At 38.9% G+C, this 14,092-nt stretch overlaps 3 protein-coding genes across 3 annotated transcripts in view; 1 reads left to right on the top strand and 2 right to left on the bottom strand.

Annotated features, from left to right (window-relative positions):
* LOC146673412 (uncharacterized) overlaps positions 1–14,092 on the top strand; it is a 188,013-nt gene that overhangs the window by 51,734 nt on the left and 122,187 nt on the right. The gene's annotated exons all lie outside the window — the stretch shown is intronic.
* On the bottom strand, positions 2,036–3,983 carry LOC146673420 (uncharacterized). The gene is made up of 3 exons (XM_085401960.1): positions 3,911–3,983; positions 2,690–3,046; positions 2,036–2,451 (listed from the first exon to the last, which is right to left on the bottom strand). The coding sequence occupies exons 1-3, from the start codon at positions 3,981–3,983 to the stop codon at positions 2,252–2,254; spliced, it is 630 nt and encodes a 209-aa protein (XP_085258086.1). The 3' UTR covers positions 2,036–2,251.
* LOC146673419 (uncharacterized) lies at positions 6,374–9,545 on the bottom strand. The gene is made up of 3 exons (XM_085401980.1): positions 9,473–9,545; positions 8,290–8,646; positions 6,374–8,178 (listed from the first exon to the last, which is right to left on the bottom strand). The coding sequence occupies exons 1-3, from the start codon at positions 9,543–9,545 to the stop codon at positions 7,991–7,993; spliced, it is 618 nt and encodes a 205-aa protein (XP_085258106.1). The 3' UTR covers positions 6,374–7,990.

Below are 14,092 nucleotides of genomic sequence, written 5' to 3'. Positions count from 1 at the left end.
CCTCAAAGCTCCGGCCGTTTCACTTGTACTAAACTCATTTGTTGCATCTGAGTCACTTTTTTTTCTACATAATTAACATAGAAAACTCTGCAGAGATGTTTCTCATAGTCACGCGTGTTTATTTATTTCCTTATGGGGACATCTCATTGACATAATGCTTTCCTTAGCCGCTTACCCAAACCCTACCCATCATGAAATGAATGCCTAACCCTGAAACTTACCCTGAACCTAACCATAACCTAATTGTAATCCTGACAATAAAACCACATTTTGAGACTCAAAAATGCCTTCAAACTCGTGGAGATGGGATTCTGGTTCCTATAACGGCTGTTGTTAACAATTAAACTCACAAAATAAATGTTGTAAACCTGTACATGGTTAGGGTGCTCTTACTGACCCTTTATTTTTGGTTTTCACATTTCAGTTTTGGATGCTTTGACCTTTACTTGCTCTGTTCTTGGTTAGTTACAGTTTCATATTCTAACTTTTGTTCCTATTTGAGTTATTTCCAGGTAAGGTTGAGTTTTCTTTCATGTTCTGTAACTGTAGTTATCATGTCTTGTTATTCCCCCTTTTCCCCTGTTTTCCTTTTATCCAGGTATCATGTAAAGTCCCCATCGCTGTATGAGAAAGCCCCTGTGTAGTGGCTTCTCTTGTCCTTGTGCATTTTATATAGTCTTGTTTACCATCTTATTTTTTCCCTGTTCTCGTTCAGGTGTGTCCTTGGTGGTTTCCATCTCCCTGGTTACCTCACATGTGTATTTAAGGCCTCAGATTTCCTTGATGAGTTGCTGCATAGTGCTGTTTGTCAGCTCGGGGGTTTCACCTGCGTGTTTCTGTTTGCTTGCTCTCTTCTCTCTCTCTCTCTGTACACTTTTTTGTTTGTTTTTCGTCAGGTAACTAAATTGTGGTTAAATATGGATTATTTTCCATTTATTCAAATCTGTTTGGGGGTCTTTATTTTGGCTACGATCCTTCTTTAAACAAAACTCTCTCTCTCTTTTTAAAATTCAAGTTACTTATAACTTGTACTTGTAATATAATAACGAATTATCCAGAATCCCAAACAGTTTCAATTCGGCTTGTTTGGTTCTTGTTGCTCTGTGTTTATCTCGATACTGAATCCTGAAGCGCAGAGTAAATAAAACAGAGCAAACACAGAGGAGAGTGTACACAGATGACGAGCAGACATTTGAAATTCAAATCAATTCAAATCAGTTTGAGGTACGTGGCCTGTTTTTAACTAGTCCTTCACCTCCTGTGTTCTCAGGATTTGGTCTGTGGACTCATAGTCATTGTGTTTTAAGACTTCAGTTCCTCTCTCTAACAGCAGCAGGTTTCCCTTCTTATATGGACAGTATGTTATATAAAGACCTCTGTGGCATGAATACACTTCATTGTTTGAAACTGAAAGACAAATGAGAAGTGACTGACATTAAGAAGGTCGAGGCATGAGATAATAGACAACAGACTAAGATAGTTATCAAAAAGCTCATCTTTGCTTTCTTTTGTTAGTCATTTTGCCTTTCTTTTAAAGAAAATAAATCACAGGGTGAAGGAAAAATGTATGTATGGTATGTATTTATATGTATTAATGTATATCATTAAAATCTGACTGCTCTGACACTGGGCTGCTCATTAATGTGACGGTGGATGTTATAAATGTAGTTAAACCATGCTGTAACTACTCGCACAGCAAGCTCTTCCTCTGTACTTCACCCCATGAGTTCTTACAGTGCAGTTCATATTAACATTTACAGGCAGATTTATTCAACAATCATTACAAAGGCTAAAATAAAGAAACACTCATGTTTTCTCTCCCTGTTAATGCAATTTAATCTTTCCTGTTTAAAAGCTTTCAGTATCTCCAATGTCAGTTAAGCTCATAACGTAAATATCAAACCACACAAACTCAACAGAAGTAACATCCATAGTTCAATCATGAGCTTTGGAAACTGTTTAAAGCTTAAAAAACACATATTGATAATCTAAATTCAAATTTAATCTTGGAAGTTTGACTCGCAACACTGGAAGGAAAATGTAATGCTAGGGACTTTCACATCAGTCAGTCAGAGATAAAGTTACCACATTATGCCTTTCTCAGCTTCCTGTAGCGGCAGAACAGAGATAGAACCATAAATAGAGCTGAAACCTTCTAATATGCAAAACAGTATAAAAAACAAATAAATAAGGTTTGAGGAAACAGCAGCAGAGGCACTGACAGTTCAGCTGTAGAAACATGTGACACATTTTAAACAGTTTGTAGTTCAGCAGGACGCTGGTATGAGTCCAGATTATGTGTTGTTTTATGTTTTCTGTAGATCAAAAACACAACAATACCACCCAAAAGAAGGACAGCAGAAACTGCCACACCGACAGAGCTATGCCTCCCTATCTTCTCACTTCCCCGTTCCTCCTTCCCTCCATCCTCTGTGTCTCCTCCTGGCTGACCTGCAGGTGAGAAACAGGTGTGAGGTGTCAGCTGTCAGGTAGGTGATGAGTGAAGAACAGAACAGAATCCATTTCCTCTTCAAACTGCTGTCAGACATTATCTACTGCACTCTGATCACATCACTCAGACCAGCTGCTTTCTACAAAGTCTCATCAACAACATCTTTAGAAACAAACATCAACAACCAGGAAGCAGCTTCACCTCTGATCACACACACACTCAACTCTACTCACTCACCTGGAGGAACAACATTCAGGCTGATGATGATGACGGGGTCGTCATCCTGATTCGCTCTCTTCCTGCGATTTATTTTTGTCTCAACACGACACTCGTATCTTCCACGGTCATCAAGCGTCACATTTTTCAGAATCAAAGACACGTCTCCATCCTTCATCTGTCTGTCCTGTAGCTCCACTCGGTTCTTAAACGATGGATGCTGGTTCTCTAGATCAAACCGCTCATCCCGGTACAAAAGTAAATATCCTTTCCTAAGACCATGTTTGCTCCACTCCAGAAATGTGACGAGGTTGTTGTTGTTGGCTCTGCATGACAAAGTGACGTTCTGTCCAGATTCAGCTGTGATGTTTACGAGGTCTACAAGACAAAAGACACAACCGGTGTCTATTAAGCTGACAAATTCTGTTATTCTGCAATTAGAGATCACCACATGTAATATGTGATACAGGTATTGATATAACAATCTGTGAGGTCACATGTTTGGGCTCTCCCATAATTATTAGAGCTAAAAAAGAAAGAAAGAAAAAGACTCTTTGGACATTTCTTGGTGACATGAGGGTGATTCCCCAATGACATCCATCAGATATAAAACTCTTATAAACAGGATATGGTTATAGGTTCCATGCACCCACATGCTAAAGGCTGGAAAACATTTCTGAGGCAAAAACCTGTAACTGAAACCCACACAACTCTTCCCACATGGTTTTTTCGGTATTAAGATACTGTGCTCCTATACAGGAAACATGCTTGTTAATGAGATACATTTGGTTATGAGATACATTTGGTTATGAGATACATTTGGTTCAATGATTTATAAATAATCACCTGAACATAAAGACAGACAACCAGTCACACCCAGACCTACGGGCAATTTAGAATCATCAAGTAACCTAACCCCACTTACTGCATGTCTTTGGACTGTAGGAGGAAGCCAAAACAAGTGGAGAGAAGCCATGCAAACATGGAGAGAACATGCAAACTTCACACAGAAAGACTTGCTGCCCAACATAAAATGTCAGTCTACTAATAAATCTATTAAATGATGTCATATTATTTTGAATTAAATCTCACCAATCTTAACAAGGGGAATGAAATCAGCTGCAGATTTAAGATTATGACATACACATTAAAGGGACAAATATACATATATGTATGTATGTACATATGTGTTGGAGATTCCCCACATTGTCCAAAAAGTCACACACACACACACACACTCACATGCAGATGCTGACAGGCAGAAGTGAAGAAACAATAGCGTCCAGCAGTGCGACAGCTGCCCGGCTCTCTCCATGCTCTCAAGCTGAGTAGATTAGAATTTCAACGGCTCTTTGTTGACATCAAATGGGAGGAGCTCTTATGACGTTAGTTTCCAAATAGAGATTACAGGCATCATAATTACAGCCCATTAAAAAAAAAAAAAATTAGATATGAAAATATAATCAGGCTTTGAAAACAGCCAGGTTAACCCCCATCTTTCTTAAATAAAGTATATTTCTAGCCAAAAAAAGACGCACTACTGATTACAGTAGTCACATCGGGTGACAATGTTGTACTTTTAAAAATGATCTCATATGTTGTTTTAATAATCAGGTTTTTACAACATATATTAAGCGATCTGCGTGTTTTCTCTGGGAGAGTTTAAGGAAATATGGAAATCTTTCAGCTTGCTCCTTTCATAATCCAAATAATTTGTGAACTAAAAACTAAAAAAATTTTGATATGACCCATCAGTCTGTTTAGGATGACGGTGTTGAATGAATCTGTAGTCTATAAACAGCATTCAAACATAGGTGTCCTCATATTCGAGGTGTGAGAAGGCTGTGTGGATGGCTGCAGTAACGGCATCTTCAGTGGATTCTTTTGATATGCAAATTACAGAGGGCTCAATGTGTCCGGAATGACAAATAGTTGAAATAACAGTAAAGATTTTGACCAGAAGAGGGGGTTTATGTGCATATGAAGCCTCAAGAAACTAACCATTTTTTGAACCAATTGGATGTAAAGCTTCCAGTAATCGCAAGGCTTCATTTGGCCATCACTACCAGAGAAACAAATATCTCCAATGCTCTCACAGCAGAAGACAGAATGCTCCCACCATCAACAATGATGAGTGCTGACAACGCACAACTTGTCACGGTGGTTGCGTGGCTGGCAGAGGTAGTGTCATGGCGACGTATGCCCGTGTGTTTTAGCTAGGGACTCAAAGGCAGACAGGGAGGGAGACAAAACTGAGCTACAAAAAAACGAGCCTTTATTGTGGCTGATAACATGAATACAACTGAAACGAAGGCAAACAGGGGCAAGAGTTAAATGTAACACTAAACAACTATGCCAATGACTATATACACATGGAGGGAGGCGACACAGACGATCCGACGAAGACTGAAAGAAAACACACAGACTAAGAGGTGATCAAGGGAAGTGGAAACCCACGAGGAGACAGCTGACTAGAATGAACATAGTGATGCCGCAGGGGAAGTAAAACAAAACATGGAAACGAGACTTTCAAAATAAACAGTAAACCTGACGAGACACAGACATGACATGAACTTAATAACATGAACCAACAAGGGAGACTAAAACACAGGGCTGATGACACGAGAGGATCCAATAAACAAATCACTAAAACAGCCACCTGGGCCTGATAGAAATTAACAAGATAAGCTAAAATGAAACTGGAAAACAAATGAATAACAAAATACATTGAAATGCAAAACACTGGGTCACATAACCCAGGACCATGACAGGTGGGACCCAAATAAAGAACTCAGAAACATGAGAAGTACACTAATAGCTAATGATTGTCTGTTTGAAGCTGAATCTCCAGCGCATGCGTCTAAAAAATCAGTGCATTGCTTCAGAAGCCCTGGTTTGTTTAAACAGAGCAACGTGATCACAGAGGTCCGAAGCTTCATTCAGTGCATCACTGCTTCAGTACCTGATTCAGTGGGTTATAAGGAAGTGAATAATTGGCAGGATTCATGTGGTGTGTTGGTGATTTTGTGCAAATGTTCTGCTTCTTCATAAAAAAAAGAAAACCAGCAGGTCATTCAGTGTTCCCTTAGCACTAATGTATCAGAGATGTTGGTGCACTATATCTGAAGTAATGTTGTTAAGTCCTTAAAGTCATATTCTTTTATTGTCATGACTCTATTTTTATTTTTGTATGATACCTGATTTATATGGAATATGGCTGAAGTCTAAAATACTTAGTCAGTCATTTGTTTAATAGTAATTTAACATTATATAATTCACATATAAAACTATGAATTGTGATTTTAAATGGTTTAAAAATTCTACATAGGCAAGTTTTTTCTCCTTTTGTTATCAAGAAGCAAAAACAAAAAGGAAAAAAAAAAGAAACAGGGCAGGGTTCGGTGGTTGAACTGCAATCACAGATCATACGATTAAAAAGGAATTATGAGTAATAAGAACTTCCTGCTTGTTTACATTACAGAGAAACATCCAAACCTGAATGGTTCACTGCATTCTTAAAGCTGCAGAGTACATGAAGTTCTTCATGAAGCTCTTCCTACTTTGTTTTCCTATTTTCAATCAGGATGCATTTCTGAGATCATCTGCAGCTGCTAATTTTAATTATGCTCATGTACATGGAAAATATGGTTTTCTTTTTTAATTCATATAAATAGTACATTTTGATGTTTCACACAGGACACAGGATTTCTGTTTAGTTTCAGATTTATATTTATCTCCACAGTTTTTACACTCTAGATAGAAATGAACACATTTTTATAAACAGACATGTTTGAGGTGTAGAACTAACATCACGTCTCTTTTTTAAATCCCATAGACTATTTTTCCCCCAGTTTACCTCATTTAAATATGTATTTGGTTCTCTTCCAGAGCACCACAGGACAATCACAACACAACATGCATGTAGAGATGGAACCTATTTTTTAAGTGAGTGGATGGATTTGCAATGTTTAATTTTTTTTTTTTTATTAAATTGTGCAAGTTTTTTGTCATCAGATCAGTAATATATGATTTTAACATGTCTGATTTAAAACAAAACAAAACACACTCTTCTGACGCTGTGTTGATTAAGATTGTGATGGTGGATGTAGTTCTTCCAGGGTATTTCAAACAAATAAAATTCATCACAAGTTTTAAAAAAAAGAATAACTACTATTTTTTTCTCTTCCTGATGATCAACTTTACTCCTTCCTGTTTAAAAGCCTTCAGCATATCTGATGCCAGTTAAGCTAATGATAACAGAAATATTAGACCAGCCAAACTGAAGACAGATGGAGCTACACTGCAGTGAGAGTTCACCTGTGAGCTTTGCAAACAGTTTCAAGTTTAAAACATATCAGCATATTATCCAGTTCTGCTGTAAGATACAGTACACATGTAATATTCATTTACATAATGAGCTCCTCAGCCATGCTGACTATTTGGTCTGATAGTCACTATGAATTATGCGACAACGTGATCACTTTTATTTCATGAGGGAGGAAGCACTGAAGCTCATTTAGTTTGCGTTTAAAGACTTCAAATAAATCATATTGCTGCAGTTTATCTCAGCAGGAAATCTTAGTGAGAAAATCTGTTTATCTATGTTGAGTTTTTACCTCATGTGACAGAGGTAGAGTAACAGGAACAACAGCAGATTATCTGATGCCACCTCACCCTAGCAACCAATGTTTTCACTGTAACTATAAACAGAGTGTTTAATGGGCAGGACACAGTTGCATTGTTGCCATGTGTACATGGCTCAGAAAAAACACTATTATGCAGCTGTATTATTATTTATCGTTTAAAAATATGATTCCAGGTGGACATTTGACTCCCACACTAGGGTTTGCTCTGGACTTTCCTCTCAGTCAGTAAGAGATAACGTGTCAGTTAGCACTTTGTGACGGTGTCTGCACAACAGCTGTTTCCATTACCTCTCTTCAAACCATAAACCCCACTGTGAGCACAAAGACCTCCCACTATCCCTGTATCAGATGCATCTCATTTCAAAGCAAACATATGTGCTCACATGTGTCCGCAGAATTCCCCTTCAGGGTCTCCATGGCCCAAAAGGGCGAGCCCAAACAAAGGTCCCTGATGGGTGGTGTCAGGAAGAGAAGCTGGTGTAGAAATGACATTTTTAGCGACCCTTGGTGAATAAGGGAGTTCCAGTAATGTTCCATGGGACATATATGGGCCCTACAGTGGACTGTACAGTCCATTGAACATGTTTACTGAGTCAGGCTGCTTTTCTACACACAGTTGATGAGAGGATTTGAAGCATCATCAGGACACTGTAGAAGCTGTAGAATCTGAGACATTTCAAATAGTCATCACTTCAGCTGGAGGCTGGTATTCATCTGGACCCTGAATCTGTCTTTTGTGTTTTCTATAGATCAGTACAGCAAGAAGACCAAAGACAAGAACAGTGGGAACTGCCACAATGAGAATACTGTTACGACTTCTTTGTCCCTTCTTCTCTCCATCCTCCTCGTCACCTCCCGGCTGCCCTGTAGGTTATAAACAGGTGTCAGACATACGCACCAGCTGCTTTCTACAAAGTCTCATCAACAACATCTTTAGAAACAAACAACAACAACCAGGAAGCAGCTTCACTTCACCTGGAGGAACAACATTCAGGCTGATGATGATGACGGGGTCGTCATCCTGATTCGCTCTCTTTTTGCGGTTCATTTTTGTCTCAACACGACACTCATAACTTCCGCGGTCATCAAGTGTCACATCCTTCAGTATCAACGACACGTCTCCACCCTTCATCTGTCTGTCCCGTAGCTCCACTCGGTTCTTAAACGATGGATGCTGGTTCTCTAGATCAAACCGCTCATCCCGGTACAAAAGTAAATATCCTTTCCTAAGACCATGTTTGCTCCACTCCAGAAATGTAACGAGGTTGTTGTTGTTGGCTCTGCATGACAAAGTGACATTCTGTCCAGATTCAGCTGTGATGTTTACGAGGTCTACAGGACAAAAGAGACAACCGGTGTGTATTAAGCAGACAAACTGTTATTCTGCAATTAGAGATCACCAGATGTAATATGTGATACAGGTATGGATACAACAATCTATGAGCTCACAAGGTTAGGATCTCCCTAATTGTTAGAGTTAAAAAAGGAAAAACCCATTTGGGAAATCCCTTGGGGAACTCCTAAGACAAACACGTAGTCACAGGCACCTTGAATAACCTGTTCCTGCTAAAGGTCTCTGTTGAGAAGACACACAGATCCTCTTCCTGTATCCTCTTTCAGTATTGAAGCTATGTTCCTTTATAGTAAATGTGTGTGTGTGTGGGTGTGTGCGTGTGTGTGTGCGTGTGTGTGTGCGTGTGTGTGTGCGTGTGTGTGTGTGTGTGTGTGTGTGTGTGTGTGTGTGTGTGGGTGTGTGTCGGTGTTTTTGTGATACATTTGCTTCAAGATTTTATATTCATGAAACAAACAAATACGTGTCACTTAAAAATATAATTATTAGTCACTCTACCAATGAATGATCTCATATTATTCTGGAAAGTCTTAACTCAGTGATTTAAATAAGCTGCAGCTTCAAGATTAAGTGACATACACATTAATCAGTCAATTACTGACAACAACTGAAATGACACACACACACAGATAGCAACAGTGCAGAAATGATTTACTATGTAAAAGTACAGATACTTAACCTCTGAGTATAACTATATAAATGATACATAAATGTAATGCTTTAGCCTCTTACCTCTCTTTTGTATGCAATAAGCTCTGTTGGTACAGCTACATGAAAATTCTACTTAAGTACAGTAAAAAAACTCACCTGCAGCAGCAGTCAGGGAGGAGTGGAGAAACAACAAAGCCCAGCAGTGCGACAGCAGTCGTGCTCGCTCCATGCTCTCAAGGTGAATAGATTTGAAGCTCAACGGTTCTGGCTTCAGGTCAACAGGAGGGGAGGAACTCTTCCTCACTGAACACGTTTTACAGGAAAGGGAGGTTATAATTCTGAGCAAACATTAAAGATGAAAAATAATCTCTTTGAAAACAGATCACTTTCTCATCTCTCAACTAAAGAACTTTTTTTTTTTATTTGTCTTTTATTTATCCAGGTAAAAAATCTCATTGAGATTAAAAATCTCATTTTCAGGAGGCCTGGCATCAACATATCTAGCAAAAGAAAAAAAGACATACTGATTAGAAAACATTTGCACACACATCTGGTTACACTGTCCCCCTTTAAAAAAAAAATCCTTATTTTTTATTAAAGGCTTCATTTCACAACCAAAACTAAGATAAAGTGACCTGAGTTTTTTCTTTGGAAGATTTCAAGGAAATACAAAAATACAGAGCTCTTGTATCTGTAGAACAAATAAAGTATATTTTGAAATTTAAAAAGGCTCTTAATAGAGTTGTTTTATGTGAAAGGTTTTTTAATTAATTCAGTACAAACACTCCCTTTATTATGCAGTCTCAGGAAACAGCAGATACTATTTTATCCAATAAGCTGATTTTTAGGGCTAATTCGCTGTTATGAAGTGGAGAAGAAGCAGTAAGGAGAGCAGGGCTTGTACTTGTACTTCTTATATGAGGATTGTGATAGTGGATGGAAATCAAAAAGATGAGTAGCTTAACAAGTGTGCACGACTTACTTCATAATTGACTAATTTTATTTAATGAGGTGTTTTCAGTGACATAGAAGTGGCTTTATTTGTGGAAAACATCCTTGAAAACACAGCACAGGTGTGAGAAAAGGTCACTGTGGTCAGACTGAGCAGGTGAGCTAAGGAGGGAATCTGGGAAAATAGTGACAGTCTCAGTGAAGATGTCTTTGAGGTTGTGATTTGCCGGCATTACATATTCCTCATGTGTATGTTTCCCTCTCAGAACCCTCAACCAGTATCAGAATAAAGTGGACCTACAGCCTTGTCTGTCTCTATTGTAAACCAAGGCCTGTGGTCTCAAATACAAGCTAAATGTGTTTCACCTCACATTAATTTTAACTTCGGCAATACAACTTGATCTTCTTGAATTTCTTCCATGTGGCAGCTTTGTCGTTATAACATTTAAACAAAGCTTCCTGGTTGACCTGTTGTGCTGGAACGAGCCTGATTCAGGTTTGTTTTGTATAATGAGCTACAGCTAAACACACTGCAGACACAACTAAAGAGTGTCAGAGAGCAATACGACCACGGAGGGTGCTTCATGATGATGAAGATGGAGGATGTATGTTACACACTGAAGGAAGCCAAGGCTCATCCAGGTGCATGTTGAGGTTTATTGCTCTGAAACACGGCAAAACAGCAGCTCTGTGTTACTGACAGCTTCCATTACAATGACTGGCCTGCATTACTTTTGTAAGGGATTACTTTGCCAGTCACTCATTTGTCTGAGCCGCCACTGGCACCTACTGGCGAAATTTAATATCACCCTAACACCACATCAGATGGGAGCAAATTTCGCTCTGTTCAATGATGTAAACCAGGGGTGGGCAACTCCAGGCCTCGAGGGCCGGTATCCTGCAGGTTTTAGATCTCACCCTGGGTCAACACACCTGAATCAAATGATAAGTTCATTACCAGGCCTCTGGAGAACTTCAAGACATGTTGAAGAGGTAATTTAGCCATTTAAATCAGCTGTGTTGGATCAAGGACATCTAAAACCTGCAGGACACCGGCACTCGAGGCCTGGAGTTGCCCACCCCTGATGTAAACTATTGTAACAACAAAAGCAAAAGAAGGTGGCCAGGTTTTATTACACACTTAAAATATTCAGGGTGCCACATGTCAGCACATCAGAAAGCAATTACGATGATGAGGATGTGCAACTACACGTCAACACAAGAGGTGTGGATGTTACTTTGTGACCAGATGCAACCTTTGTCCATATTTAATGTGATAGTAATCATCATTAAGGGCACACAGTAAGATGAGGGAACTTTAACAAGAAGTATAAAAAGAAAATATACTAAACTATAAAAAGTTCTAACAGCAAAGCTGTAAATAATCACAATTTCTTAAAATCCTAATAATAGAAAAAGCACAAAAACCCTGCGATCATGACCTCAGCAATTACAGCCACACTCTTTATAAACCACAGCCAAGCAAATGTCTCCATCTACTGGAGATGGCGTTAGAATGAAGTGCTTATTGTGCGCATTTACAAACTCGTAAATGTTACATGCTCTAGTTTTTAAAGTGCAGTATTCTGGGACTGCACAATATTTCTGTCTGCTTGTATCCTGATCTTATTTAAACGTATGTTTACAGCAACGGGACAAATGGTAGCTGGGAAACGGTCCAAATATTTATTTTTTCTTCACATATTATTAAATATTACATAAATTCATAAGTATCACATCGTCTTCTATTGTCCTGTTAAACTTCTTCTTAGTCTGACCTTAAGTAAAGTGCTCCAATTTAAAATCCATACTGCAAACCACCCACACACAAGAAAACAAATTGACAAGAAGAAAAGCTGAGACAACAAAAACAACTTTCTGATGTTAGGAGGACACAGTGTGGCTTGACCTCGTTTCTATGAACAAATCCGGTTAACATTTAACTGTACATGTACATTTTTCTGTTCTTTTTTTTCTTTCTTTTTATCGGTTTTAACAGGGGAAATGACGCTAAGGTTTCCACCAGGTTTGCTGGGGAGGAAGAGGGAGGGCTTAAATTGGTGCAACTGACAAAAATCAATAAAAGAAAAAAAACTTGAAGTTAGTGCGAAGGACAATGGAGGAAACGTGTTTGCGCTGTCTGTTCTGTGAGTAAAATCTCTCACTTTTAACAATGTTTATTTTTTTGATTGTTTAAAGTCTTCTTTGTTGCTAAGTGATAACAGATGACAGACATTTCCACAGAAAAAAGGGAAGGGAAATTAAAAAATGAGTTAACAGCGATATTACCTGGAAACTTTGTATAACTGATAGTAATTAGGCACTGAGTCGTGAATAGTTTGCAATGTTTACATTGGTAACATCCAAAATCACAACAAAAAGTAAAAATGATCATATGTTTTGCTTTCCAATAAATTTATTAATAAAGCATAAATACCATCACCGTCTAAGTAACACCACTGTCATTTTTATCTTTCTTCTAAAACAATGCTTGAGAGCAGGACAGCCTGTTCATGTCAGTAACACATACACCTGCATGAGTCGTTGTTTTATTTTGAAATAAACCCAGAAATCAAATCCAAAGTTGCTAATCTAATATTTAACATTACCTACCACAGAAGCTCTAATGGTATGGAGATGAACTACAGCATCCACTGTTCTCTATTTTGCACAGCAGTAGAGACAAAATCAGCAGTGAGGCATACAGTACGACCCGGGTTTGTCATGTTTTTCTTCAGGGTTATTGTGTTAAACTTATAACCATCTGTTTCCAGCTGTGATCTCACTGCTGAGCTGTGCAACACACCAAGGTCAGTGACCTTCTTCTGTGTCTGCTTACATCTGTTAAATGCTCAGAATGAAGTTGTGTTATCAACACAAAATAAATGTTTTTCTCTTCTCATGAACTCAGCAACTGGTTAGATACAGTACACCACAGAATCAAATAACCTGCTCTTAATCTGTTGAGATTTAGTTACAGCCACACAAAGTTTCATGTATTTAGATTTAGCTGTTTTATGAAATGATTTAATATATCATGTATTTTTTTTTACAATAACAAAAGTCTCAACATTATTTCATTTTAACCCTCACAGCTCGTCTGACTGTGAGTCCCAGCAGCTCTCAGTTCTTTAAAAGAAACTTTGTGTCTCTGAGCTGTGAGGAGGACGACAGCTCTGCTGGATGGACTCTGAGGAGAAACACAAGCAAACAACAGAGGACTCAGTGTGGAAGAGATGGGTGGGGAAAACCAGCTGGTTCTTCCTGTAACATCAGCAAACTATATGAATCAGACAGTGGAGTTTACTGGTGTGAGTCCAGAGAGGGTCCCATCAGTAACATGGTTAACCTGACAGTCACTGGTAAGCTGAGTGTGTGGAGTTAGTGTTGATGAAGCTGTGTGTAAATGGATGAAATGCTGTAGTTTGTCTCTGTGTTGAGGTGGATCAGTGATCCTGCAGAGTCCTGTCCTCCCTGTGATGGAGGGAGATGACGTCACTCTGCTCTGTACAACAAAGACCACTCCCTCCAACCTCCCAGCTGCTTTCTATAAAGATGGCTCCCTCATTGGGGATGAGACTACAGGTCACGTGACCATCCAGCATGTTTCCAGGTCTGATGAAGGCCTCTACAAGTGTGACATCAGCGGTCATGGAGAGTCTCCATCCAGCTGGATCACTGTCACAGGTGACACACTCACCTGTCTGTGTTTCTGCAGCTTTCAACATTCACAATGTGACGACAACTTAATGACTGTGTTTGCTTTATTTTAGGGGAACACACCACCACACCTCCACCTACATCCACACCGACACCAGTCTCCAT

Source organism: Rhamphochromis longiceps, linkage group LG3, assembly GCF_057381845.1.
Source record: "Rhamphochromis longiceps isolate RC_006_pf linkage group LG3, R_longiceps_female_GT1.1, whole genome shotgun sequence".
NCBI classification, from domain to species: domain Eukaryota; kingdom Metazoa; phylum Chordata; class Actinopteri; order Cichliformes; family Cichlidae; genus Rhamphochromis; species Rhamphochromis longiceps.
This window is presented reverse-complemented; position numbering and strand designations above follow the sequence as displayed.